Consider the following 24,862-nt stretch of genomic DNA (forward strand, 5'->3'; position numbering starts at 1 on the left):
GTTTCTTATTACAAAAGAGCGACTCAATAGCAATAGTAACAGATAGAATTGTGCGAAAATATTGACACACCCTGGCTGATGCACAATCTGTAACTTGAGTCAATTCTGTACGGACAAAATGAATAAAAATGCTGTCGTGATCAAGCAAAACACATTTATTTTAAACTGAAATCAAATGAAGGTATTTCATAGAGAAGAATCTTCAAAGGTAAACTAACAATGACAAGCTCTGTAGTTTTGCAGCTTATCAGTCGTCATCTTCGCCCACATCTCCTTTAACAACTGGAATGCCTGGAAACAAAAGGACAAAAAACGACCAAGCTCGTTACAAATTGAGACAATTCCTGGTAATAATTGTAATCGATTTTCTGAAATATGATATCAATGTATTGACCGACCGACCGACCGACCGACAGACAAGACAGACAAGACATACAGACAGACAGACAGACAGACAAGACAGACAGACAGACAGACAGACAGACAGACAGACAGACAGACAGACAGACAGACAGACAGACAGACAGACAGACAGACAGACAGACCGACAGACAAAACAGTTAGATGCCGATAGGTTTTATACAGGAGGAGGATGCCGGTGCTTAACTAAACGTACTTACCATCCAGTTTTGTCAGTCTGGGTAACCTTTTAGTCGCTTCTTCTGTCCACGTTCCATCGAGCGAGTGTTTCTCTTCAAGAGGGTTTCCCACAAACACCAGATCGACAAGGCATGGCAGATCAGCCAGCTTGGAAAACTCGCCTGCAAACCAACACGATTCAAATTGAACCCAAAATGCTGTCAGCTCTTTGCATATGCAGTGAGTGACTCACCCCAGTCTTTGACAAGGTTGTTTGACATATAGAGAACCTTTAGTTTTTTCAGTAAATGAACACCCTTCATTTTCTCTATCAGGTTATAAGAGATCCACAACTCTTCTAGCGTGTCACCAACTGCATCCTGCAGGACACACGAGACAATTTGTGCAACGGGAATGTTCTACCACGGTAACTAGGTGAAGCAAGTGGAAATCATCAAAACATGAATGAAATATCATGTTGTGTGTGTGTGCGTGTGCGTGCGTGCGTGCCTGCACTCACCAGTCCAGTAAAAGCCTTGATATTGTTTCGACCCAATGACAAAATTTTCAAATTTTCTAGAGAAACGCAAAGGAAAGCGACAATGTTAACTCTCAAATGTCTGTCACTGCTCACGTGTTTGTCATAAAGTCCTTACTGAGGTCGCCTAGATTGGTGATTTTATCAATGCAATTTGTGGACAGGGACAGTTGTCTGTGAATCACACAAGGAATGAAAAGAGAGACACATAGATTGAGCCCTTGCACTTTGCTTTGAAATGCTTCATGTCAAACGACTCACTCGCAATTCGGGATTTTGCTAAGCGTGGAATCCATCTTTTCAATGGGGGGAATCTGACCATAAAGCTTAACAACTGTCGCCTCGCTGCTCTTCTCTCCAGTCTTTTCCTCCTGAACACACACGCACGCACACACACACACCAATTGAACATGCTAATCACTTTTTAGTACAGATTTCATCAGCCATAAGCAAAACTCAGGTCAAAGTTTATAACTGTCTAACTGTCCTTGTTTCTATGCCACCTACCCATTTGGTCAGGGCTTCTTTTATTGTTGTTGCTTTCCCCTGGGAAACATGATCAAAAACAAACAAACTGAAAAAATGTTATTCCTAAAATTGTGTTGATTTTCTCAAACTTGTTTCGTCTCCGTTAGGGATGAACACAAAAACTAATAATAATATTTTTATTGTTATATTCATAAAATGGCATCGTGAAGACAACAAAAAAACATCTAAATGATTATGTAAGGCACGTAGTGAATCAACAAATATCACACAAGCCCGAGAAATACAATAAAATATTCGGCGATAAACTACTTACCACCATTTTGATAGGATACTTCGGTTGCTATGATACGAGCAGTAAACAAACGGACTGCGCTTGCGCAGTATCGCCGACACGCAAGCTTTTTGACTGCATACCTACCTACGCGGCATATTTAGGGACGGCCTAAGTTCTTATGAAGCAGAACAACAAACAATTGATCAGAATAGCCATCTTTGTTGTTTACAATCGCTCGCATTTTCCCCACATGTTACAGACATGGTACATATTAGGACACTTTGAACTGTTTTAACATGTTTGAACATTTGCGTAACAATGTCTCCTTTACTATATATTGACATTGTCAAGACTCATACAATGAATTTGACATTATTATTATTATTTCAATTCCACACCTATATTTGCTTGATAAGAATGAATGAAGTATATGTTACTTGTTTTGAATCTCTGTTCCCCTGCGTCCCCATTATTATGCGCTTGTTGGTAATTAGTAGGAGGAAAAGTTTGGTTATAGAACTTGAAGGAGATTTTATTATTGGGCGAAATGCCTGCAAATTACTGGGCATGTCGCTTCGTGTGGGGGGGAAAACCTGATGTTTTTTTTTTTTTAAACTTAAGAATACAATTAGAGCAATTTGAAACCTATTATGTCCACAGGCGCGCGTCCATGCTCACGCGCCAGCCAGCACGCGCCAGCCAGTTCACGCAGGCAGGCAGGCAGGCAAGGCAGGCAGGCAGGCAGGCAGGCAAGGCAGGCAGGCAGGCAGGCAGGCAGGCAGGCAGGCAGGCAAGGCAGCCACGCAGGCAGCCACGCAGGCAGGCAGGCAAGGCAGCCACGCAGGCAGCCACGCAGGCAGGCAGGCAGGCAGCAGGCAGGGCAAGTCAGTCGTCCTCCAGAGGTGCAGCGGCAGCTAACGCTCCACACCACTGCTTCTATATATGTGCTGTCACAGTGCAGACAGCGGTTGTAAACATGGCGACGGACGGGATGGTGCTCACCAACCACGACCATCAGACCCGAGTGGGAATTCTGACAGGTAAGAATGTGTTGGAGGAAACGTGATCAAATGCCCCCCAAATAGCATGGGCATGTGTCGTTCGTTTGCCGCTGCTCGACGGTGTCACGAAACTAGCAGTCTATTTCCACTGCAGAGCTAGCCAGCTAGCGCGCTAGCCAGCGCGCTAGCTGGCCGGTGGCTGCCGTTTGCTGTCATTGGTCTGCGTTAGCAGCTAGCTGCTTGGCAGGTCAGACAGACAGACAGACAGACACACCGACAGACAGACACACGGACAGACAGACAGACAGACCGAGGCGGACTAGGCTCTGAACGGCTCGCTATTGATGTTTCTCATGCATTTAAGAGAGGTGAAGTGCTAATGCTTTGTGCCACTTTCAACATCATTTTCGATGCATTGGCGCTACTATGGCGAGATATTTTAATCAGCGTCAAGCGCCAGAAGGAGAGTAGACGTTTGGGAAATACTTTCAAAATGCCGGGGAAATCCCTCCGATCAGCCAGCCTTTCAATGAGCCTCGACATCAACGAATGCTTTTATTTTGAAGAAGTATGTCCCATTTCCCGTGGAGCTCTGTCGTTGTTGCCCCAAAGTCGTATCATATGGAGCAGCGTAACGACCGTGCAAGCCAGCCAGCCAGCCAGCAAGCAAGCCTATGAGCTGCATTATTCATGTCTTTTTGCAGATTTGTTGCTTGCTTTTCTCGAGTGCATTTGGTTTTCACGACTACACTGTCACTTTGATAGACCTTTCGTCTGTTCTGCCCGCCTGTGTAACCTTTCGTTTAAAGAATTGAAGATGTTCATCATCAATCGTGCGCGCTCTTGCTTGCTTGCTTGTAAAATGAATAACCAAGCAAGAGCCGTCACCAGGGTCAAATGAATCGTCCTCCGCTGGTTGTTGAGCAGCTAGTTTCTCTAAATCGCTTAGCCGATGGAGTCGTGAAGGGGAGGGAGGATAGGAACTAGAAGGGAGCCGAGTCGAGTCGAGTCGTGTAGCAGTAGGCCTGCTTGCTGCCTGGCGCCTTCTCCCCAACCAAGGCAGGAGGAGACGTGCTCCAAATGCTCAAAGAGGATGCAAGCCAGCAGCCGCCGACTGGCAAAGAAAGCATTTGGACGAGGTAGCCTTTTGAATGGAAAAGCCTGCTGACCGCTTGACACTTGAATTTACGCCCTCTCGTCAAGAAGCCAAAGCACTTAATGACCAATCCGTTTCCTAGACTTAGAAGGCAGCAATTTCAAGTTCCCTCTTCTCTGCTTTGGGGCCCACCACTTCAATTCTGCTGTTTTACCACCATAGGCTTGGCAATGGACGCGTTCCTCAATGTGAGGATGAGGAGGAACACGGCCAAATTGTAAAAAAAAATGACCCGAAGCAGGCTACTTGTGATACTTTGTGAGGGCAGGTAGTATGACTGCTCACAAGCGTGTCGCTTGATTGGCATTCGGCACCAAGTTGACACTTTAGCCACCGTGCCCTGTTGCCTTCACACATTCGAGCACTCCGTCACAGCCGTCTGACACTCGCGAGATTTGCTCATCGCTCACGTGTCGCTCCGATCGAAGGAGCATTTTGAGCGGAGGCTTCGCCGTGTTCTCTCCAGACCATAAGGACCCACGTCTACCTGGAGTTTATGTCGATTGGACAGCCCGACGTTGACATTATTACGGACGTCCACGGCTGCAGTCGGAGGAGGCTGGTCAACGAATCAAAAAGTCACGAAATGAAATCCTTTTCAATTGACTGTATTTCTCTGTTTTGTGCTCTATATGGATTTTCTTTTTGAAACGCGCGAGGCGAGGCGAGGCGAGGCGAGGCAGGCAGTACTCAGCCATCGTGACAGGGCTGTACAAGAGCATACCACCAGCTACCTACCAGCCGCAAACGTCAACTTACATCACTAATGTATATACCATTTTGGATTTTTAGCAGGGTGGAGTGGAGGCTTTTGCTATGAATTGCAATAAGGTGACGTCATCTTGAGTCCATGTCTTTGGAGATGAAAAAGCCTTGCCTCATTGCTCCCAAAATGCGCAGTATTTCGAACTCTCGCATCGCTCGCTCCTCTGTAGCTACAAGACCGCCAACCGCATTCACTTCCATAAACACAACATTGTTTTTTGCCATGTGGCTCACTTTGGCAAAGCGCACACAGACTGAGGTTGTATTGAATATGAGAAAGATGAGAATGCTTACGCGCACACGCAAATGAACTTCAAGACCGGCAGTGCGAACCTAACCATAGAATGTGACCTTCTCAGTCAGTGACAGTTGTTTCAAGAACTTGGCTGAGGACAGGAGTGGGATCAACTTGAAGGACCTGGTCCATGATCCGTCTCTGTAAGTCTGCGCACGCACGCACGCACGCAGGCACGCACGCACGCTCACTCACTCACACACACTTGCACAAACTTTGACAGATTCCTCTAATTGCCTCTGTGTCAACGTGCAGGTTAGGTGGCGTCATCGCAGCCTATAAAATTGTTCCCGATGAAATTGATGAAATCAAGGTACAAGTTTGAATATTTGACTGCATTCGGAATGTTCCGAAATGACATCTTCATTCTCATGTTGCGCAATAGCTGACTTGCGTATCTGCTCATCAAATTTCAGCTCGACAGTATTTCTTCATTTTGCGCAGGAAACTCTTTTGGAATGGTGTGACGACCAGGAGCTTAATCTTATTCTCACTACAGGAGGAACTGGATTTGCACCCCGTGACGTGACGCCAGAGGTACTCGCATTTTGTAGTCGCTGGGCTCACCAAACAAAAGTGTTTTGGTTGAGTGTATTTGAATGCAATTTGCCTCGAGTCATAAGATGGGACTCAATCAGCCACTGTTTGCCCTCGTAGGCCACCAGAGAAGTGATTGAGCGAGAGGCTCCAGGCATGGCTCTGGCCATGCTGATGGGATCTCTCAACGTGACACCGCTGGGCATGCTGTCCAGGTGAATCTTCTCAGCCCTTCTTACTCATCTTTTGAGCGTGATGCTAGCTTGTGCGCGCTCATCATTGATTCCAGGCCAGTGTGCGGTATCCGTGGTAAAACTCTGATCATCAACCTGCCAGGGAGCAAGAAGGGCTCTCAGGTAATGCTCATTTGCTTACCCTCACTTGACCTTTGATGAGTTCCCCACAAATGTAGCTACTTGTCAACACCACGCACGCACGCACGCACGCACGTTCGTTCGTCCGTACTTTGCTCGTCGATAAAACTGCACGCGTGAGCTGTTTTGGCGAACGTGGATGAAATCGGCTACCAATGTGACGCACGCTGCCGCCGTTCCAGGAGTGTTTTCAATTCATCCTTCCTGCTCTGCCTCACGCCATCGACCTGCTGCGCGAGGCCACGGTCCGGGTCAAATCGGTCCACGCCGCGCTGGAGCAGCTGCCTTCTCCTTCTTCTCTACTGTCCAACGCGCACGGCAACACGCACGCCCACTCGCACACCACGGAGCGCGGCACCCAGTGCGAGGAGGAGGACGAGGAGGAGGAGGAAGACAGGCGGCGAGGTCGACATGCGCACCACCACCACCATCATCACCATCACCAGCACGGCTCCTCCCACATCACCGCAGCTGCCATCGCTGCAAAGGTAACAGACTAAGAGATGGGCATGCAACATTGACCCTCTGGATTGCTTGCTGCCACGTGACGATGCTCTTTCCAGATGTAGAGCACCTTTTGTTCGGTGTTGGCAAATGACACACGTTTGACAGCAATGAACCAATGGCTTTCAACAGGGACACATTCATTTTGGCTTTAGCTCCACTCGGATCCTATGTATTTGTCGTGTTCCCGTAAAGGTCAAGTTCTTTGAACTGTTCCGCGCTTTCCAATGCACCCGGCACGGATGAACGTTTCATCGCCTCGGTTCAGTCACGTCACGTCACGTCACGTTTCGTCCGACACGCCATTGTTCATTTGTCTGCTGCGTATGACCCGTGCATGCCTTTTGGTGTCCGTCCATCAGAGCTGCCATGCAGAGGTCATGGCTAAGGGGGGCCCCTATCTGGCCGGCAACACCCCTGCCCCTCCCTCTCATTTCACCTGCTCCTGTAGCCATGACCAGCAGGTGAGGCCCCATCACACTCTCCCTTTTCTCTCATTGATCAGCTCAGCAACCTTCCTATTCATTTTTCCACTTGCATGCATTGTCGTCGTCGTCGTTGTTGTTGTTGTTTTGGGAAAAGGCTTAACGCCCTTCTAAGTAGAAACGAGCCGGAGCTGGACATATCAATACCCATTGACATCTCTAGGCATTTCAGAATTGTTGTATTCCTTTGAAAAAGAGATTGCCAGAGCTTATCGAAGGCTCATGAGCACGTGCACTTGTAGAAATGTCCTTTGACTCTTTGTCAGTCTGATCAAATGACTCAAACGAGCAATCGCTTCAGACATTCCGTTTCTTGCGTGTTTGACATTCAATTATTAGCAAGCTTTGACTTGTTATTTCAACAGTATTGACTTGGTTTATAACACTTTTGATCAAACACGCGCTGACATATACATCTAGTGTCATCAATGTCTCTGTTTGGCAATAGACTCAATCATCTATTTTGTAATGTTTCCAAACTACAGCCCAAGACTTCTGAAGGGAGACAAGGATCATCTTCATTCCTCTGCTCTCTTAACCTGTAGATTCCAGACTCGATTATTTCTCGAGGCGTTCAGGTGCTTCCTCGAGATTCTGCCTCTTTGAGCTCCACCCCTTCTGAGTCACCACGGGCAACACAGGCCACCTCCCGCCTTTCCACTGCGTCGTGCCCAACACCGAAGGTACGTACGCACACATCAACGCAAGTGGAACAAATCAGGTTGTCTCGTGTTCAAACTGTGCATTTTTGCTCAAATCTGGCAAGCACAGTAGAAATATTCCAAGGTGTGCTTCGTAAAGACAATGCTCATGTCAAAACGTCATGCTGGAATTGTTCTAAAGGTCACATTTAATTTGGTGTTGCAGAACACAATGTGCTTTCTCTTTAAGATAGCTCACATGGTTGCGTGGTGACATTTTGATGAGGTGGGTCGATTTTGCTGATACGGGGCCGATGGACGTGATGTGGTTTTTCTTCCGATCACGCGCGATTGATACGATGGCTATCCCTGGTTTGACTTTGTTCCGTGCGACTGGATCAGCCTTTGTCCGCCCTCCGCCCCACCCCACCCCACCCCACCCCACCCACCCCCTCTCAGGTCCAGTCCCGATGTGGCAGTAATGAGAACATCCTGAGGGCCAGTAAGTTATTTCCACATCAGCAGCTGAAAAGTGCATGTCCAAAATGTAACTTTGATGGCGTGTGCAGGCCACAGTGCGGTAGACATCAGCAAAGTGGCACGGCGTCATCGGATGTCCCCGTTTCCTCTGACATCCATGGACAAAGCCTTCATCACTGTTTTAGAGATGACGCCTATTCTGGGAATTGAAGTCATTAATTACAGAGGTCAGTCACTCAGTCAGTCAGTCAGTCAGTCTGTCGGTAGATCAGATCAAGTTCAACTACGACGCGCGTGCTTCGTTCTTGTATGATGTCTTTTTTTCTAGACGGATTGGGTCGAGTGCTCGCTCAGGACATCTATGCCAAAGACAACCTTCCTCCATTTCCCGCCTCAGTTAAAGACGGCTATGCTGTAAGAGGTCGGTAGGCGTTGGGAGGATTTGCTGCAAGCTGATCAAGCTCGCATTCACCCTTCACTCAAGATGACATTTTCACTGTTTGCTCTTGGCATTCTCCAGAGAGAATCATTGATGTAGTATGTGGTTGTTGCTCTGCAGCCGCTGACGGCCCAGGAGATCGCTTCATCATGGGAGAATCGCAGGCCGGACAACAGGTCAGCCAGCCAGCCAGCCGGCTTCCTTATTATCATAGGCATCCAAACAGTTTGTTGGCGTCAAAGACAGCACGTCATTCAAACCGCTAGTTGAAGGCCAAGGGCGTACTGTCGTTCCATTGCAGCCTACCCACACGGTGATGCCGGGCCAAGTGATGAGGGTGACCACCGGCGCTCCCATTCCTTGCGGCGCCGACGCGGTGGTCCAAGTGGAAGACACGGAACTCTTGAGAGAGTCTGAAGATGTAAGCGAGAAAAGAAAAGAAATGTTGCCCGGGCGTATGTGTGTCTCATCCGCTATATACGTACATTTCAGGGCACAGAAGAGTTAGAAGTGAGGATTATGGTACAGGCTCGGCCCGGACAGGACATCAGGTAAAAAAAAAAAAAAGAAAGAAAAGAAGCGGCCGGCGGCTGGCACGCCAAAGGCTGCTTCCCACTCTTACGCTATTGCCTGTTCAGGCCTATCGGTCACGACATCAGACGAGGAGAGTGCGTGCTAGCCAAAGGGACGCACATGGGGCCATCGGAGATCGGTCTGCTGGCTACGGTGGGAGTGACCGATGTCAGCGTGCACAAGTTCCCAGTGGTGGCTGTCATGTCCACTGGAAATGAGGTGCCATTGGTCTCGGCCGGGTTCTCCCTTAATCAAGCCGCTGATTTTGATTGGGTTTTTTTTTTTGTTCGCATTGAAGCTTTTGAATCCAGAGGACGACCTTCACCCGGGAAAGATCAGAGACTCCAACCGCTCCACTCTGCTGGCGACCATCCAGGAACACGGCTACCCGACCATTAACCTGGGCATCGTTGGAGACAAGTAAAGACATACAAATGATTTCTGGCTGTCTCTGTGAAAGTTCCGAGCAAACTGCCAAGCTGAGGGGCTCTTGACTTTGTAATGGAACACAATGGGGTTTCTTCTTGTGTTTTAGCAGCATGCGTAATGATTCATGAGCCAGAAGTGACACGTCGTACGTACGTGTGTGTGTGTGCGCGTGTGTGTGTGTGTGTGTGTGTGTGTGTGTGTGTGTGCGCGTGCCTGTGTGTGTGTGCGTGTTGTGTGTGTGTGCGCGCGCGCAGCCCCGATGACCTGCTCTCAGCTCTCCACGAGGGAATCAGTCGTGCTGATGTCATCATCACCTCAGGGGGTGTGTCCATGGGCGAGAAAGTAAGCCATCAATCGTGAGCAAATTGCATCTGGCACGATCACCTGAAGCTAACTTACTGTGTCCAACCAGGACTTCCTGAAGCAGGTGCTGGATATTGACCTTCATGCTCAGATTCACTTTGGACGCGTGTTCATGAAGCCAGGGTGAGTAATACTTTTCTAAACAATCTCCTTACTTTTCTTTTCTTTCCATTTCATTTCACCATAGCTGTGAGTATTGCTTTTGTCAATTGAACCCATCACGCAGCCTGCAGTGCAAAGCTTGCCTTCAAAGCTGCGCTCTGTCTTTGTTTTCAGTCTTCCGACTACTTTTGCCACCGTTGACATTGACGGAGCGCGGAAACTCATCTTTGCTCTGCCAGGTACCAAACATGTTTGTGTTGTGCTCTGTTATCATATGCTCCAGATTTCTTATGCCCAGACGCGTACGTATTTTGGGGTGGGGGCAAAAGGCAGTTGACTACTACGCAGTGTTGTAGTTTCCGAGACATTCGGTGCTAATAGCGCTATCATTCAATCCCGAAAGCCTTCAATGGTGGGACTGGAGGCATGACGTGCTGAAAAGCTGAGCTAACTTGTTTTTGCAGGTAACCCAGTGTCTGCAGTGGTTACATGTAATCTCTTTGTGATTCCTGCACTGAGGAAGATGCAAGGCATTCTGGACCCTAGACCCACAATTATTAAAGCCAGGGTAACCCACATACTCGCTCGCTCGCTCGCTCGCGCACACACGGACAAAGAATGCCTTTCTTTTGTTTTTTTGTTTTTAATGGGGGCGGGTCTTTCCAACCAGCAACCAACCCCATCATCCTTAATGGTTGTTATAATTATTATCTCTATGTATTCTTTGGAGATGCAGCAATTTTTGCTTTTTGGTCATCCAAACAATACAATACACGACAACAACGGAAAGATGAGGAAAGCTAACCTCAAATTGACACTTTAACATCAGAATTGAGCACTTGAAATCTGTCTGTAAGTGCAGACAACGTCCAACAAGAAAATAGCAGGAAATTGTCTGCACTCTACAGAGGAAATCCTACTCCATCACCGGAAATGAAAAAATAAGTTCCGTTCCGTGACCCATAAGCTTAAAAATAGACATACTACATGTCAGTAATGTTGTTCATTTGTTTTCCCAATCGGGTCCCGAGTTAGTGGAGCTTTTGTTTTTGTTCTAGCTTTCGTGTGATGTGAAGCTGGATCCTCGACCCGAGTACCATCGCTGCATTCTCACCTGGCATCACCAGGAGCCACTGCCCTGGGCTCAAAGCACAGGTGGGAGGGAACGTGCGTGCGTGCAGGCATGCATGTTCTTGGAACGTCTTCATGAGCCTTGTTGATCTTCTTCAGGTAACCAAGTGTCCAGCAGGCTCATGTCCATGCGTAGTGCCAACGGCTTGCTGATGTTGCCGCCTAAAACCGAGCAGTACGTGGAACTGCACAAGGGAGAAGTTGTGGATGTCATGGTCATCGGACGGCTATGATGCAGGTGCTTTCTCTGCTTTGAACACGGGGGGCGGGCGGGCGGGCGGGCGGGCGGGCCCTCACTCACACTCACTCACTCACTCACTCACTCACTCACTCACTCACTCACTCACTCACTCACTCACTCACTCACTCACTCACTCACTCACTCACTCACTCACTCACTCACTCACTCACTCTGTCCGCTTGAAAACGTATCAATCGAGATATTTCTCTCCCCAGATTTCAGTCACTCATGACAAATACATTGACGGTGCTGGAACTTCCTGCCTGCACAGGAGGGGGGGGGGGGGGAAAATGGGCGGGGGCATCTATTAGCTGTGATGTCATATGCAACAGCCAGTTGGAGCCAGCAGAGGCTGAATCCTCATTGGTCTGCATTGTGAAGATATGAAGGAAAAAACAAATGTGAAGAAATATATAAAAATGAGATTTATTCTGTAATATTCTACGATTCTCCTGATTATAATGATTATTAATATCTGTACTTTATATGATTATCATCATCATTCTAGTAGTAATCACATTGTTGTCTCTGGATTTCATTTGCTTTGTGCGTTGAGCACTTTTTCTGACTAGCTATAGAATGAGTCAGTCCTTCCTCTGCTTCTGCCACAAGCCTGCCATTTTGTCCCTTTCATTTTTGCTCTCCAAACAGCCTTTTGTACAAAGCCAATGATTGACTGAAACCCCTTGCGCAGCCAAAAGAAACGTTGACTGTGGCTTCTCTCCCGTACGCAAGAGTGATGAGAGAGTGAGTCCTTCAAATAAAGGTGCGCATTACGTTACCCGATGAAACCGGTGAACCTTTACGTTCACGCGATAGTGATTTCTCATCCTTGCGTTTCTAGTAGCTCTCTCTCTGTCTCTCTCTCTCTCTCTCTCTCTCTCTCTCTCTGCAAATGGATGGCAGATAATTATGAGCTGTTGTAAAATGTTGCTGCTCCGTTAGGGCAATGCAGGTTCGACTTTTGCTTTCATTCAGCCATGTCACTTGGCAGCATCTTCACTTTGTAGAGGTCAAATGCTAGGAAAGTCATGAGGACTTGTGATGCAAGCATAAAAGTTCCAAAATAGTACATAGATGGGCTCATTGGATCTATTTTTCTTGGACTTGTTTCCAATTTGTGGGATATGGCGCCCCTCTGGATTTGGCGCCTTGATCAAGGACAATGCTCAGGAAGCAGACAACAACAAAAAAGGATTCAGAGGAATTGGAACCCGACGGCAAAGTCTTATCATCCCGATTCACTTCTGTCTTTTTGCAGCCGGGTCGGACCTTTTCATCGATTTGGTCGATCGACGTCGCGGCGCCGGCCGCCTCAATTTTTCAACATTCACTTTGTGCTGGAATCGCCTTCTCCGTTTCAGGATTCCCCCACCTCGAAGGCAACCGTTTCCAAAAATCTCACCAAGTGAATGGTGAAATAATGCCCATCCAATTGACCGGCAAACGGCGTGAAGCGTCAACCTGTTTGATTGAACAGAGAGCGAGCCATGGCGGCATCTATTCTAGAAATACATTGGAATAGTCCTGCCTGATGCTATCTGTCAATGGCATCGCCAGCTCAGCAAAAATAGATTGAAAGAAAATGAAAGGGACTCATTTCCCGCGACGCCCGGGTTGGGAATGGCTTCTCTTTGTTCCATAACGCCTCTTCCAGTGATTTACCGTCGCATCGTTCGATTGTATTGAAGGCCAAAATCGGAACAAGCTCACTGTATGTACCGTATGCAGCCCAACAAATGTGACTAATAATCAAACGGCATCCCTTTCTATACAAAGTCGAGTAGTGGACTGCGATTCGAGACGGACCTTGACGAATTTGCCAAATGAGCGCACCGTAAGCAATCTACCCCCACCCAGCCTTCGCTCCAAAACTTTGCTGAGACATTCTTCTTGTCAGTGTTATGGGTGCCAAACAAAGGCGTCCGTGCAGAAGGAGTAATGCTGCATTCTCATGGTAGGAGAAAAACAAGTTGGTTGCACTGATACTATTCATTTGATGAATATACGTAACGTACTACATAGTGAGTGACGGCACCCGGTTGACTTGTTTTTAATGAAAGGATGCTGCTAGTAATTGTTTTTTTTTTTTTTGCTTGACTCGCCCAAAGTTCGAGGATGCAAGTTGTTGGTTCTTTTTAATTGGAAAAAATAAGTTCACGTCACCATCGCCATTTGTGGCATGAATGCAGCACGAGCGATTGGTGTCTTGGAGCATTTCTCCTGGCTGACTGGCTGACTGGCTGACTGAATGACTGACTGACTGACTGACTGACGACTGACCGACCGACCGACCGACCGACTGACTGACCCTTGTTGTCTTTGAATTCCTCCTCCACCTTGTATTCCTACCTCCCCTCGGTGAAGGGCGTAGCTTACGCTTTGGGCAGGTTGCCATTATGGCCAGGATTTCTTTCAAATATTCTAATTGCTCCATTTGTCCTTGTGTTTCTTTTGATTGTTCTCTATGTAAGGTGATGTTGGGCCATTTCTATTTATACCTGTAGTCAGAATTGCCCCTGATACCTCAGATGTATCTTGTTTAAAGTGGGGGTCTCATGCTGCGTTCATGTCTTGGATGGCAAAGTGGAGGAAGGTGAAGTGAATGACATTTTAGCTTGGTCAGCGGTTGTTTTTTGCGATTCCTCCAGTGAACTCCATTATGACCTGAACACAGCATAGGAGCTCTTGCGGGCACCTGCCCAAAGAGGTGGGAATCAAAGCCTGGCGGATTGATTGGCGTAAGAAGCAGGTCATTACTGCCTTTGTACTGAGTGATTCTTAACACTTGACTGAAATCAGTCTCACATTGCACACACGATAAAACTATGACCAGCACTTGAAGCAATTACACAGCATTCTACTATTACTGTATAAAATATCATGTAAATTGTTTTTCTGTAATGATATTATTGAAACTGGAAATGAATTAATAAAATGAATCCTGATTATTCTATATCCTGTTTTGTTACACCTCCGTTTAGTCTGAAATGTAGTTTGTGCTATTTCTCGAGTGGGGTTTTTACCCCCCTTTTTTTTTCATTTGCTCTTTCTTTCTTTCATTCATTTGTTCTTTTTCCTTGGGTTCCTGCTGTCTTTTGTTTTTGCTTCCCCCCACTTTGTTCAATCCAAATCCGCATAAACATCAATATGCAACACTTTCTGATGTGATCCTTGGGGCTACCTGGGGCCCGCGGGCATCAAGTTGGTAACCTCTGAAATGTCGTTTGTGTTCTGAACGCGGTTGAAGAAAACAGTATTTGATTGGTCATGGGGGCCTTTCTCTTATCGCCCCATCCAATCATTTTGGTCGTTTTGCGCTTGTGGGGGGCGAGGGGGCGGGCTCTTTCCCCCCCCTTCTGTCTGTGAAATGACGATGACGACAGTGAGAGAAGAGCGACGAGGGCGGTGCGGAGGACGGCGCGGAGGACTGCGCGGAGGGCGGCGCGGAGGACGGCGCGGACGACGGCGCGGAGGGCGGTGCGGAGGGAGGCGCGGAGGGCGGTGCGGAGGGCGGTGCGGAGGGCGGTGCGGAGGGCGGTGCGGAGGGCGGCGCGGAGGGCGGCGCGGAGGGCGGCGCGGAGGGCGGGATACGACGCGTCCGATGTGCGGAACACAAGAACCGACCTGTTAACCGCTCGTAGTGAAACCGTGACATAGCGCCCGAAGAACGACAACTAGTTGGATTAGGCCTCACCAGAGGAAGGTGGGACCCCGTTGGAACAGCGTGAGTCATGTCGCGTTTTCGCCCCAGATAAAAAAGAAAAAAAAGTGGCTTTGTTATCAACAGGTGCAGCAGGAAGGAGCGAGCGAGCGAGCGAGCGAACGAGCTAGTTAGCTGCTAATTGTAGCTTGACGAAAGACATTCATTCGACCTATTCGGCAAGCGATACGATCGAGGAACGTCAACAAACACAGTTTGAAACAACTGGCGTTTATTAGCACCGATCTGTTGGTAAAGTCGTAACTTTTGGTGATAGGACTGACTCTCTGTCTCTCTCTCTGTCTCCCCCCCCCCCCCCCCCCCCACAGTTAGCTGTCACCGTGCCCTAGCCGTTTAATTGGAAAAGTCGTTGACACTGACCGACAATACAGGCAGGCTGCCATGAAATAAGAAAACACTTGTTTCTCTGATCAGTCGCTGATCGACGGACAAGGGCTGCACGAGATTGGAATAGAGCTATCCAATCGATATTATTGCGACGCACCCGAACAAATGGCATTTTGTCATCAAATGCGAGAAAAGCATGTTTTTTTTTTTTTTTCATGCAGCAAAGTAACGGAACTTGGCGAGTGATTGTTATCACCCGAGATGCACACTTTGCATCTGACCTGTGAAATTGAGATAAAAGCTTACAATTGTATAAGAAATTTCTTGCGATAGGCACATTGCATGGGCTAATATCGCAATATCATTTGAAGGGCTTGATTCTGAGCAGCCCTACCTACCTTGTACCCAAATAAAGTTCAAATAAGAACCCCTGCAGCTCCTTTCAGGAAATGTTGGGGGCCGGCCTGTGTGATATGCACCAAGCAAGCTGCACACTTGAGGAAATAAAAGGAGGAGATTGCTTTGAATCCACTTTTCACCCTGCCAAACATTGATGTCAAGATTTGATATTTCAAAAGATCTTGTATTCATGCCCAAAAGCCATCCAAGGAAATCCAGTTGGACTTTCCTCCACATGCGGGCTTGCTTTCTCTATGCTTGGTACAGGGTTGTACATCCCTTTTTTGGGAGTGGGTCTGTGCTTGCTTGCGTGCGTGCGTGCGTGCGTGCGTGCTTGATAAGGTTTGGCTCGGTTTCTGCGTACACCATGTCAGGGTTGCCTGCATTTAACAAACGAGGCTCAAGAAAGACAATTCACGTCACAGTTTGTGAATCCAAATCTTCTATTTTGCAACGCCGACCTGATACTTTTGAGAACGCCTTTTTTTGCCTGCTACATTGTGTCAAAACGACGACCGCAGAATGACATGCAGCAACGATGAAAAGATCTCCTTCTTTTGGCCGTTTGCCGCAGCAGATCAATGGTTTCCAACTCCATCTGTCCTCATGATCTTCCTCTGACACCTGCATCGATGAACTTTTTCTTTGGCCTCCCTCATCTCCTCCTGCTCCATCCTCAGCAGTAACTTAAATGGGGCTGGCTTGCTCGCTACGACTTTTCCTTGTGACTTGCACGTGTGTGTGTGAGAGAGTGAGACTGTGAGAGAGTGAGACTGTGAGAGAGTGAGACTGTGAGACTTACTCCCTCCCACCCACCTCTGGTGGTTACAGATTTACTTTTGCCATCCAACACAAGAGTATTTCATTTTTCTGCTGCTGCTGCTACTACGGATAGACAATCAAAGATTCATTCATGATGAGTAAAAATATGCAACAAATAATAATGTTTAACACTTACCATTCCTGTTTTGTGTCTTTGTGCCTGTGCTTGTAAATTCAATAGAAAGTCTTAATCAAAGTGACAGTCTAAAAAGTTGTGTAACTTCTGTGCGTTGGTCACACAACTATGTGGTCTTGTATACACACCCACTTCCCTCCCCCAGCCGTGGAATTTTGTTCCCAGGACTGCCTGGCATTCCTCACCCCTGCACCATGGGATCGGAGTATTATGCGTGTACGTCGAAGTTGTGCGTGTGCGCGTGCGCGGTAGTGTCAATACACAGCCCTGCTGGTGAGAGATAGCATATCAAAGCTGCTGTTGTGGTGGTTGTGACAAAAATAAGTCATCAATACCTCTTCCATTCACCTCTGTTGACATGCATGTGTCGGTCCACTGTCAAGATGGATTGCTGCGCTCCAATTTTGATTCTACAGTGATCTTTCGCCACTTTGCGCTTCACCCATTGCGGATTCGCAGATTCGAAAGTCGCACTGAGCATTTTTGAGGCCGATAGATATTGTAGTTCCTTTATTTATTTGAATAACCTTGTTCCAATTTGCATGTTTTAAGAGGAACTGCCCCCCCCCCCCCACCTCATCGACATGTGCTTTCTCCACAGGTGTGGCTAACATGGCTGCGTTGTTCATGGAGCCTCCCTCCTAGAAATCCCTCCGTCGTCAAATCCACCCGTTGATCTCTGCAGTCATCGGCACTTGGGACTCGGGATGACAACCTCTCATCTGAATGGCCACGTTGCCGGCGAGGGAGGAGATGAAGAGCCGAGGGGAGGACAGCAGCACAGGGAAATGGCCGTGGACTGCCCGGGCGAACTGGGAAGCCGGACGCTGCCGCTTCGCCGATCTGCTCAGCTGGAGCGAATAAGACAACACCAGGTACGACGCTCAAGGTTTGACCGAGCCTTATGCCGACTGAAGATGTCCTTCACAAATGCCCCTTTTTGTCCTTGTGAGCGTGAGAGTATTTTTCGACTATTTAAAGAGATTCTATCAGTTGACTTGTCTGCGTCGCCAGGAGGACCTGCGTCGTCGTCGAGAGGAGGAAGGCCGGCAGCTGGATCTGAATGCGTCACTCAGGCTGAAGAAGCTCTCTCAGAATCCCCACGTTGGCATCGACAACCCCACGTTCCTGCAGGACACGTACGCGTCGCAGCGCCCCACGCTCGGCAGTCAGCACAATTTGCTTGGTATGAGCGCCCTTTGGCGACGATTCGTAAAGCGAAAGGGGTTCTAAAGGCTTTTGGAGCGGACGTCGGTGGACCTGACCTGTTAGTCAAAAGGGATGGTTGTCGAAGAGGAAGCAAAGCTCGGAGCGAGAGGAACGTAAGGAAGAACATGCGGGAGGGAATTCCGCTGGGAGGGAGGGAGGGAGGGAGGGAGCGAGCGAGAGAGAGTACTGGAAGCAACTTCATTAAACCTCTTGGGGACTCTTTTGTTTATCTTTCTGCTACTCTTCAGTATAAAATTGGGACAAAAGAATTTGCAGGCAATCAAGACAATATTGTCACTCTGCCCTCGGGCTGATCTGTTGTTCGGATAGTGAAGGCTAAGACTTGTAACGTCACTCGCTCACTGTAGGCTAAGACTTGTAACGTCACTCGCTCACTGTGTTTTGTTTTGCAGAGTTCGAGGAGTTGTTGCTGTCACTCAAGCTGGTCCGGGGCTGTCTGTCCGACCAGCAGAGCCAGAATGACATCGAGCTGGTTCTTGCGCTACTTAACAAGGTAATTGAGCATTGAAAAGGGAAGCCAGCCCTCAAAAATCAAGCGGATGGATTGCGCTTGGAACAGCCATGGCCATTTGCTGTAATCATTGCCTGCCTGCCTGCCTGCCCGCCTGCCCGCCTGGCCGGCTGGCTTCACGCCTTTTATTTGTGCCTTTGCCATTGTATTGTACCAAAAGCTAGCCACCGAGGGGAATGTTTTGTTGCTTCAAAGCGTCACACAATTTGAGGTTGAACATTCCAATGGATGACTAGCATCTTGTTTCTGCTTTTTCCCACCTCCAAAAAATCTTCCAAACCTTGGTGATTGGAAATGAGCAAGGCGCTCTGCTCTGGCTTAAAGAAGGCTTGGTGATCCAACTCAATTCAGTCAGTAAAAAGGATTGATTCGCCGCTTACTTTTACTCTACCCTCAACAGCTAGTAATCACATGCGTGTAATTCTCTCTGGGTCGACATGCGCATTCATTTGGAGGTCAGTGAAAATGTTCTGTGTGTAGCGGTAGTTTGAGCTCAACTTGTCCCCTAACCCCCCCCCGAAGACTACAAGTAGGACAGTTCACTTGGGTGAATTGGTGCAATTCGGATGCTTTTGTCCAAACGTTAGTTTGAATTGTTGTGTACCTCCACCTTGACGTAAAACACGCGAGTGGCGTTTCTAAAACGACAACCCACTCATTCTGTATTTCATGGGTGGAGATATGCACTCGTTATTCAAATGTCATTGTTTGTTGTCTTACGGTTGGGTCGTCGTCAATGCTGGCGCTAATAGCCCGCTTTGCTCCGTGAACTGCAAACGCCCGAGAGAGTGCAAACAGCTCCAAATGATCATGGTTTTGCATCTCTCACAAGCTTGAAGCTCATTTTAAAACTTAGCCATGGACATGCCATCAATACGTTTGTGCCCTTGTTTTCCAGTCAGATTTCCAGTCTGCACTTAAGATTCATAATGCCGTGGCCAGCAGCATGCACAGACCCTCTCCCCCATACCCGCAAACGCACCAGGCACTGGAGCTGGCGCTGGAGGTAATCTCATTCTCCGTGGCACCACCTGAGCGCACGTACCTGCTAGGCTAAAAGGCTAGCGTAGCTTCTTAAGGCAACGGTGAGTGTTGTTTACTAGCACAGGGCGAGCTGACATCTGTTACGCCGGCTGGCCCTGCGCGACATCGCTCTCGGTATGTAAAAAAATGGTGTAACTCGAATACAAGGCACCCGCGTAACGTAATTCGATCACGGTCGACTTGAAAATGAAAGGCCAACAACTGGCGCTCGATGGAATGGAACGCAGCTATGCAGACTAAAGTCATGAATGACATCAGATGCTGTTGTTGTCACCTCAGGTCCGAAATCTCAGCCAAACAAGTCAGAACAAAGAAGGACTGGAACTCTGCAGTCTCTTGTCAGACATTCACATCCAGGTGAAGACTCCCAGGCGAGAGAGTTCACAAAATAATAATAATAATTGTTGTGAGTTGATTGCTATGGTGTGTGTGTGTGTGTGTGTGTCTTTACGTTGCAGTCTTTGCTTCTGGCACATGACAGCATAGCCCAGAAAGAAATGGAAGTGGAACCGCTGAGCAGTCAAACAGAGACACTGACGCAATGGGGAGGAGAGACCGTCAAGATTGTTCACATCGAGAAAGCCCGAGACATTCCACTGGTAAGAGCAGTCGGATAGGATACGCTAGAAATAAGTCCAACAGCATGTCCTCCGTGCAAATAATGCTGTTTGAAATTTCTGACTCGGACGATGCAACTCGACGGGATTGTTTTTCCATGCGACATCAACAAACAGTCTGCAAAAAAGGTGGCAGCTGTCGACTCACACCGGACCGGCTCTGTCCGTCTTTTCCGCAGGGGGCCACGGTCCGTAATGAAATGGAGAGCGTGATCATCAGTAGGATCGTTCGAGGAGGAGCGGCCGAACGAAGCGGACTTTTAGCAGAAGGAGATGAAATATTGGAGATAAATGGAATTGAAATAAAAGGGAAAGATGTCAACCAAGTCTTTGACATTCTGGTAAGTGAACAAACTATCCGGCGCATTTCTTCTTGACCTATTCAAGTTTGCGTCGGCGGACGTCGGACCTGTTAAGAACGTAACAATGACGCGCCTCCGTGCATTTGCAAAACGTCTTTGTTTCAGGCCGACATGCACGGCCTTCTGACCTTTGTACTCATTCCGAGTACTCCGAGCAAACCTCCCCCAGTCAAAGAGAATGTAGTAAGTGCGCTGCGACGCTTTGTGTGACTGATTCGTCAGTCACAAAAGGGGCCTTTTTTGAAAACAAGTCAACGTGTCCTTTAGGTACACGTGAAGGCGTATTTTGACTACGACCCATCAGATGACCCCTACGTGCCATGCAGAGAGTTGGGCTTGTCCTTCCAGAAAGGCGACATTCTCCACATCATCAGCCAATCTGACCCCAATTGGTGGCAGGCATATCGAGATGGCGATGAAGAGAATCAGCCTCTGGCTGGATTAGTACCAGGTCTTGATTGGGGTTGCTTTTTATTACCTTGGCTTGTTACAGTGCTGTCAAGTGAGATGAATGTTTTGTTTCTTTGCTTTTTGCCATAGGAAAGAGTTTCCAGCAGCAGCGAGAAGCCATGAAACAGACAATAGAAGAAGACAAAGAGCCAGAGAAGTCAGGTGCGTGCGTGTCCTCTTGGGAGGAGATTTAAGATCAGGGGGTGTTTGAGAATATCTTTCCTTCTTCACATGTCCTGAGTGGTGTTGTTAGTCACCTAAATGTTGAACAGAGGCTGTGATTTACCCAAGTCAAATTCCTTGTTTGGCACGCTCAAACATGGCGAATAAAAAACTCTTGAATCTTGTCAGAATTGCCGAGATGGAGGAATCTTGGGAGGTGGTTGACATTTATCGTCTGTTTTCTCAGGAAAGTTATGGTGTGCAAAAAAGAACAAGCGCAAGAGAAAGAAGCTGCTTTCCAACTCTCCGAGAAATGACGGTACGTACGCACGCACGCGCTAACTACCTACTACGTCCGAGAGTCTTTCTGTCTAAGCGTTCCGCGTATCCGCTCTGCCCTGCCGACCGGCCTAGATATGGACGAAGAGATTCTGACCTATGAGGAGATGGCCCTGTACCACCAGCCAGCCAATAGGAAGCGGCCTATTGCATTGATTGGCCCGGCGAGCTGTGGGAAGGGAGAACTTCGACAGAGACTTGTCAACAACCAACCCGAACGCTTTGCTGGCGCCGTACCTCGTAAGATTTCAACCCACGCACGCATGCGTGCGTGTGCAAACTTTGCGCGTGTACTCGAGCTATACCGAGCGTGTGCCTTGTAGACACAACGCGGAGCCGGCGAGACGTAGAGCTGGGTGGGCGAGATTACCATTTTGTTTCTCGTCAGGTGTTTGAGACCGAGCTGGCTGCCGGTAAGCTTTTGCGTCCCCGTTTGAAATCCAAACAAATGGCTCAAATTCCTACAAAACGTGGATGCCTTTTTTTAGGGAAGCTGATTGAGTCTGGCGAGTTTGAGAAGAATCTTTATGGGACGAGCACGGACTCGGTCAGACAGGTCATCAACACTGGGAAAATATGTGTGCTCTGTCTACATACTCAGGTTGGTGTGTGTATATTCGCGCGCACACAAGTCGTCTATGCGTGGCTTTCGACTTTTCTACATGAATGAGGGGAAAAATCGACTTATTGGTTGAATTTGTGTGTGTGTGTGTGTGTAGGCCCTGAAGGTGCTGAGGAGTTCGGATTTAAAACCATACATCATCTTCATAGCTCCGCCTTCCCAGGAAAGACTCCGAGCCCTGCTGGCGAAAGACAACAAGAACCCCAAGGTCTGTGAGAAATGGCGGCCGCTGGATTGCTGTGGCTTTGAGCCTTTCTAATTCTTCTTGATGTGATTGGGGACAGCCCGAGGAGCTCCGGGACATCATTGAGCGAGCGCGCGAGATGGAGCAGAGCTGGGGTCACCTGTTTGATGCCATCATAGTCAACACGGACCAGGACAAAGCTTACGCCGAGCTGCTCAGACTCATCAACAAACTGGACACGGAACCCCAGTGGGTGCCCTGCTCATGGCTGCGCTGACACGTACACGCGCACGCACGCAGGCAGGCAGGCAGGCAGGCACGCGCGCTAGCGTAACTGTCATACCATCCTCAACACGTTTGATACTCCGCCACCTAACGGAAGGTTTATGCCCCTGCTGCCCAGGTGGTTACAGAGGTTTTTGTAAAGGTGACCGCCTCCATCGGCCGTGTTTTGCCATCGCCTTTTACTGAAATATTCCTAATACTTTAATTATTGTTTTCAATTGTAATTGAGCATATTCATTTACATCAAGGTTGACTGTTGGTTCTTGGTGTCTAGTGAGCTTGCAGTCAGTCACTGCTGCTTCATGCAGCGGTTGTCAAGGTTTGAAAGAGAGCAGGATGAAGATTTGGGGGGGTTATTTCATCTCAAATGCGCATATATTCCTTTTTATTTTGACCCTGGCTGACATCTCAGAAGCCTGCCTGCCTTCCTGCCTGCCTGCCTACCCACCCTGATCCAGTCACATTCCAATCAAAGCTGTTATTGTAAAAGTCGACCGGTATGGATCATTGACTTCTTGAATAAGGATGTTTTTTTTTTTTTCATTTGACTTTTAAAAGATTTGCTAACAGTGGATTTAGTCAGGTGCCATGAAAGCTAGCTAGATCATGTGTATATGTACATATTTGATGGATGTCACACAAATCAAATGAATCAACACCTAACCGATTTTGCACCATATTTTGCTATTCTTTGTTAGTCACACGTATGTGCCGTCTGGCACAAGAATGACTATTCGTGATGAGACCAAAACATGGACCTGCAACATTTTCATGCATCTTATTTTATGCATGAAAGGGTTTTCTTGCATTGACCTCATCCTGGTATCATTCCAACAATCATAATTGAATATCTAAATGATTGAAGTGAATTATTGTTACTTTGTGCATTATGAAGAATCTATGTCTACGGTGTTTTAAAATTCCAGCTTTTTTCTTTTCTTTTTAATGTACAAAACGAAGTACTGGCTTGACCTATGATCAGAGCATGCCAATTGGTGGGCCCTCTTAAATGTGAATATGACTAAACGCAAACATTGAGTGCAATTTGAAGACTGTACTCGTCCTGCGAGTACGTGACGCGTGCGGTAACTCCACTGGAGATGGTGATTGATGGCTCCAAACTGCAGCAACCCTGTGAGCTCAACTGGCTGACGGTTTTGACACCACCCCTTTGCAACGAATACGAATACACACAGCACTTGATACCTCCAGTCTTGGCTGACCACTTGATAGACTTGCCTGTTCTCATAGCTCTTCCACTCTGTCCCTTGTGATCACAATGTCATGTAAATGAGCTCGGAGCCTCAGCCTTGAGGAGACGAGATGAAGGGGGCACCAGTTGCCAAATGAATTTGATATTTTGTGTGTATGGATGAGAGTGTATGAAAATGTTCCTGAGGACGATGAAGTATTACAGTATGCCCTGACACGATATGGCTGTTCTCACCGTCTAGAGCATTTATATATTTCTTATACTATATTGACAATAGATGTATCAAGTTCATTGTGCACCAGCATATAGATGACCGGTTTCACCTCCGTACCTTTGGTGCAGGAGGGGGTGCTGATGTGGTTACGTGATCTTAAGTACTGAATGAGAAGTTCATTTCTAGCACACTTTTTTTATTTCGACATCACATCCTTAAGGAAAAATCTGTCACTTTTCTATTGTTATTCACAATGAACAAATAAATAGTTAATTGATTGAAGAAGAAAAAAACAATCCCTTTTTTTTACGTCATCAACCGAGCCACGGAGAGGAGGAACGTGTGGCCGGCCCTATCGTTTATTAAAAGTTTTCAGAAATGAGCCGTCTTGTAGTAACGCCAAATTTCCGTTGAGCGACGCTGCTGTTCAACTAATTATCACGAGGGCGATCAGCGTGATGACCACTACACGAAAGATCACTTGCTGAAATAAGTGATATTATGTTTGTTGTTGTTAATAATTATATGTGTTGAAGTGAAGACACCAATCGCGTAATTTCCCACTGTAGTTGGGAAAAAGAGAAATGCCGTGCCATGCCATATCCAACCTTACACACATCTGTTAAACCTACGGCGTTGTTTTTTTGGTTGCATTGTCACTTTATCACTTAAACATTTATATTAAAAAAAATAAAAGCACAATGGCCTATCGCTAGTGACTTAGAACTGGGTGTAAAAAAAATACAATAATTCAGCAATATGCACATGCAGACTAATTACAACGAGTGCTATTAGTTCTCCAAAAAAAGGACTCAAATTGGTTGG

At 47.5% G+C, this 24,862-nt stretch overlaps 3 protein-coding genes across 7 annotated transcripts; 2 read left to right on the top strand and 1 right to left on the bottom strand.

Moving 5' to 3' along the window:
- Positions 1-134: 134 nt before the first annotated feature.
- dnal1 (dynein, axonemal, light chain 1) lies at positions 135-3,090 on the bottom strand. 3 transcript variants are annotated; one of them, XM_049740408.2, is made up of 8 exons: positions 2,883-3,090; positions 1,625-1,663; positions 1,379-1,488; positions 1,236-1,291; positions 1,100-1,155; positions 833-959; positions 621-761; positions 135-291 (listed from the first exon to the last, which is right to left on the bottom strand). In XM_049740408.2, the coding sequence occupies exons 3-8, from the start codon at positions 1,411-1,413 to the stop codon at positions 248-250; spliced, it is 459 nt and encodes a 152-aa protein (XP_049596365.1). In that variant the 5' UTR covers positions 1,414-1,488; positions 1,625-1,663; positions 2,883-3,090; the 3' UTR covers positions 135-247. The 3 variants fall into 3 exon arrangements, with proteins under 3 accessions (XP_049596365.1, XP_049596364.1, XP_049596366.1); XM_049740407.2 differs by lacking the exon at positions 2,883-3,090 and adding an exon at positions 1,920-2,534; XM_049740409.1 differs by lacking the exon at positions 2,883-3,090 and adding an exon at positions 1,920-1,963 and having other exon boundaries at positions 1,625-1,691.
- On the top strand, positions 2,628-11,676 carry gphna (gephyrin a). Of its 2 annotated transcripts, XM_049740381.2 has the most exons (24): positions 2,628-2,920; positions 5,162-5,240; positions 5,353-5,410; positions 5,542-5,634; positions 5,755-5,849; positions 5,924-5,990; positions 6,191-6,496; positions 6,875-6,976; positions 7,543-7,680; positions 8,098-8,140; positions 8,208-8,345; positions 8,447-8,539; positions 8,678-8,733; positions 8,859-8,978; positions 9,050-9,108; positions 9,196-9,349; positions 9,429-9,550; positions 9,814-9,901; positions 9,972-10,045; positions 10,199-10,263; positions 10,489-10,592; positions 11,083-11,179; positions 11,255-11,393; positions 11,612-11,676. In XM_049740381.2, exons 1-23 carry the CDS (start codon positions 2,857-2,859, stop codon positions 11,386-11,388), a joined length of 2,349 nt encoding a protein of 782 aa, XP_049596338.1. In that variant the 5' UTR covers positions 2,628-2,856; the 3' UTR covers positions 11,389-11,393; positions 11,612-11,676. The 2 variants fall into 2 exon arrangements, with proteins under 2 accessions (XP_049596338.1, XP_049596337.1); XM_049740380.2 differs by lacking the exon at positions 6,875-6,976 and having other exon boundaries at positions 2,701-2,920.
- Positions 11,677-14,957: 3,281 nt separating this feature from the next.
- On the top strand, positions 14,958-24,044 carry pals1a (protein associated with LIN7 1, MAGUK p55 family member a). 2 transcript variants are annotated; one of them, XM_049740433.1, is made up of 17 exons: positions 14,958-15,123; positions 17,406-17,679; positions 17,819-17,990; positions 18,427-18,527; positions 19,444-19,551; positions 19,869-19,946; positions 20,048-20,188; positions 20,386-20,547; positions 20,674-20,751; positions 20,836-21,019; positions 21,109-21,180; positions 21,428-21,499; positions 21,595-21,759; positions 21,843-21,932; positions 22,008-22,120; positions 22,239-22,349; positions 22,426-24,044. In XM_049740433.1, the coding sequence occupies exons 2-17, from the start codon at positions 17,512-17,514 to the stop codon at positions 22,600-22,602; spliced, it is 1,992 nt and encodes a 663-aa protein (XP_049596390.1). In that variant the 5' UTR covers positions 14,958-15,123; positions 17,406-17,511; the 3' UTR covers positions 22,603-24,044. The 2 variants fall into 2 exon arrangements, with proteins under 2 accessions (XP_049596390.1, XP_049596391.1); XM_049740434.2 differs by having other exon boundaries at positions 14,959-15,102.
- Positions 24,045-24,862: the final 818 nt, after the last annotated feature.

The sequence above is a fragment of the Syngnathus scovelli genome, chromosome 14 (assembly GCF_024217435.2).
Source record: "Syngnathus scovelli strain Florida chromosome 14, RoL_Ssco_1.2, whole genome shotgun sequence".
NCBI lineage: Eukaryota > Metazoa > Chordata > Actinopteri > Syngnathiformes > Syngnathidae > Syngnathus > Syngnathus scovelli.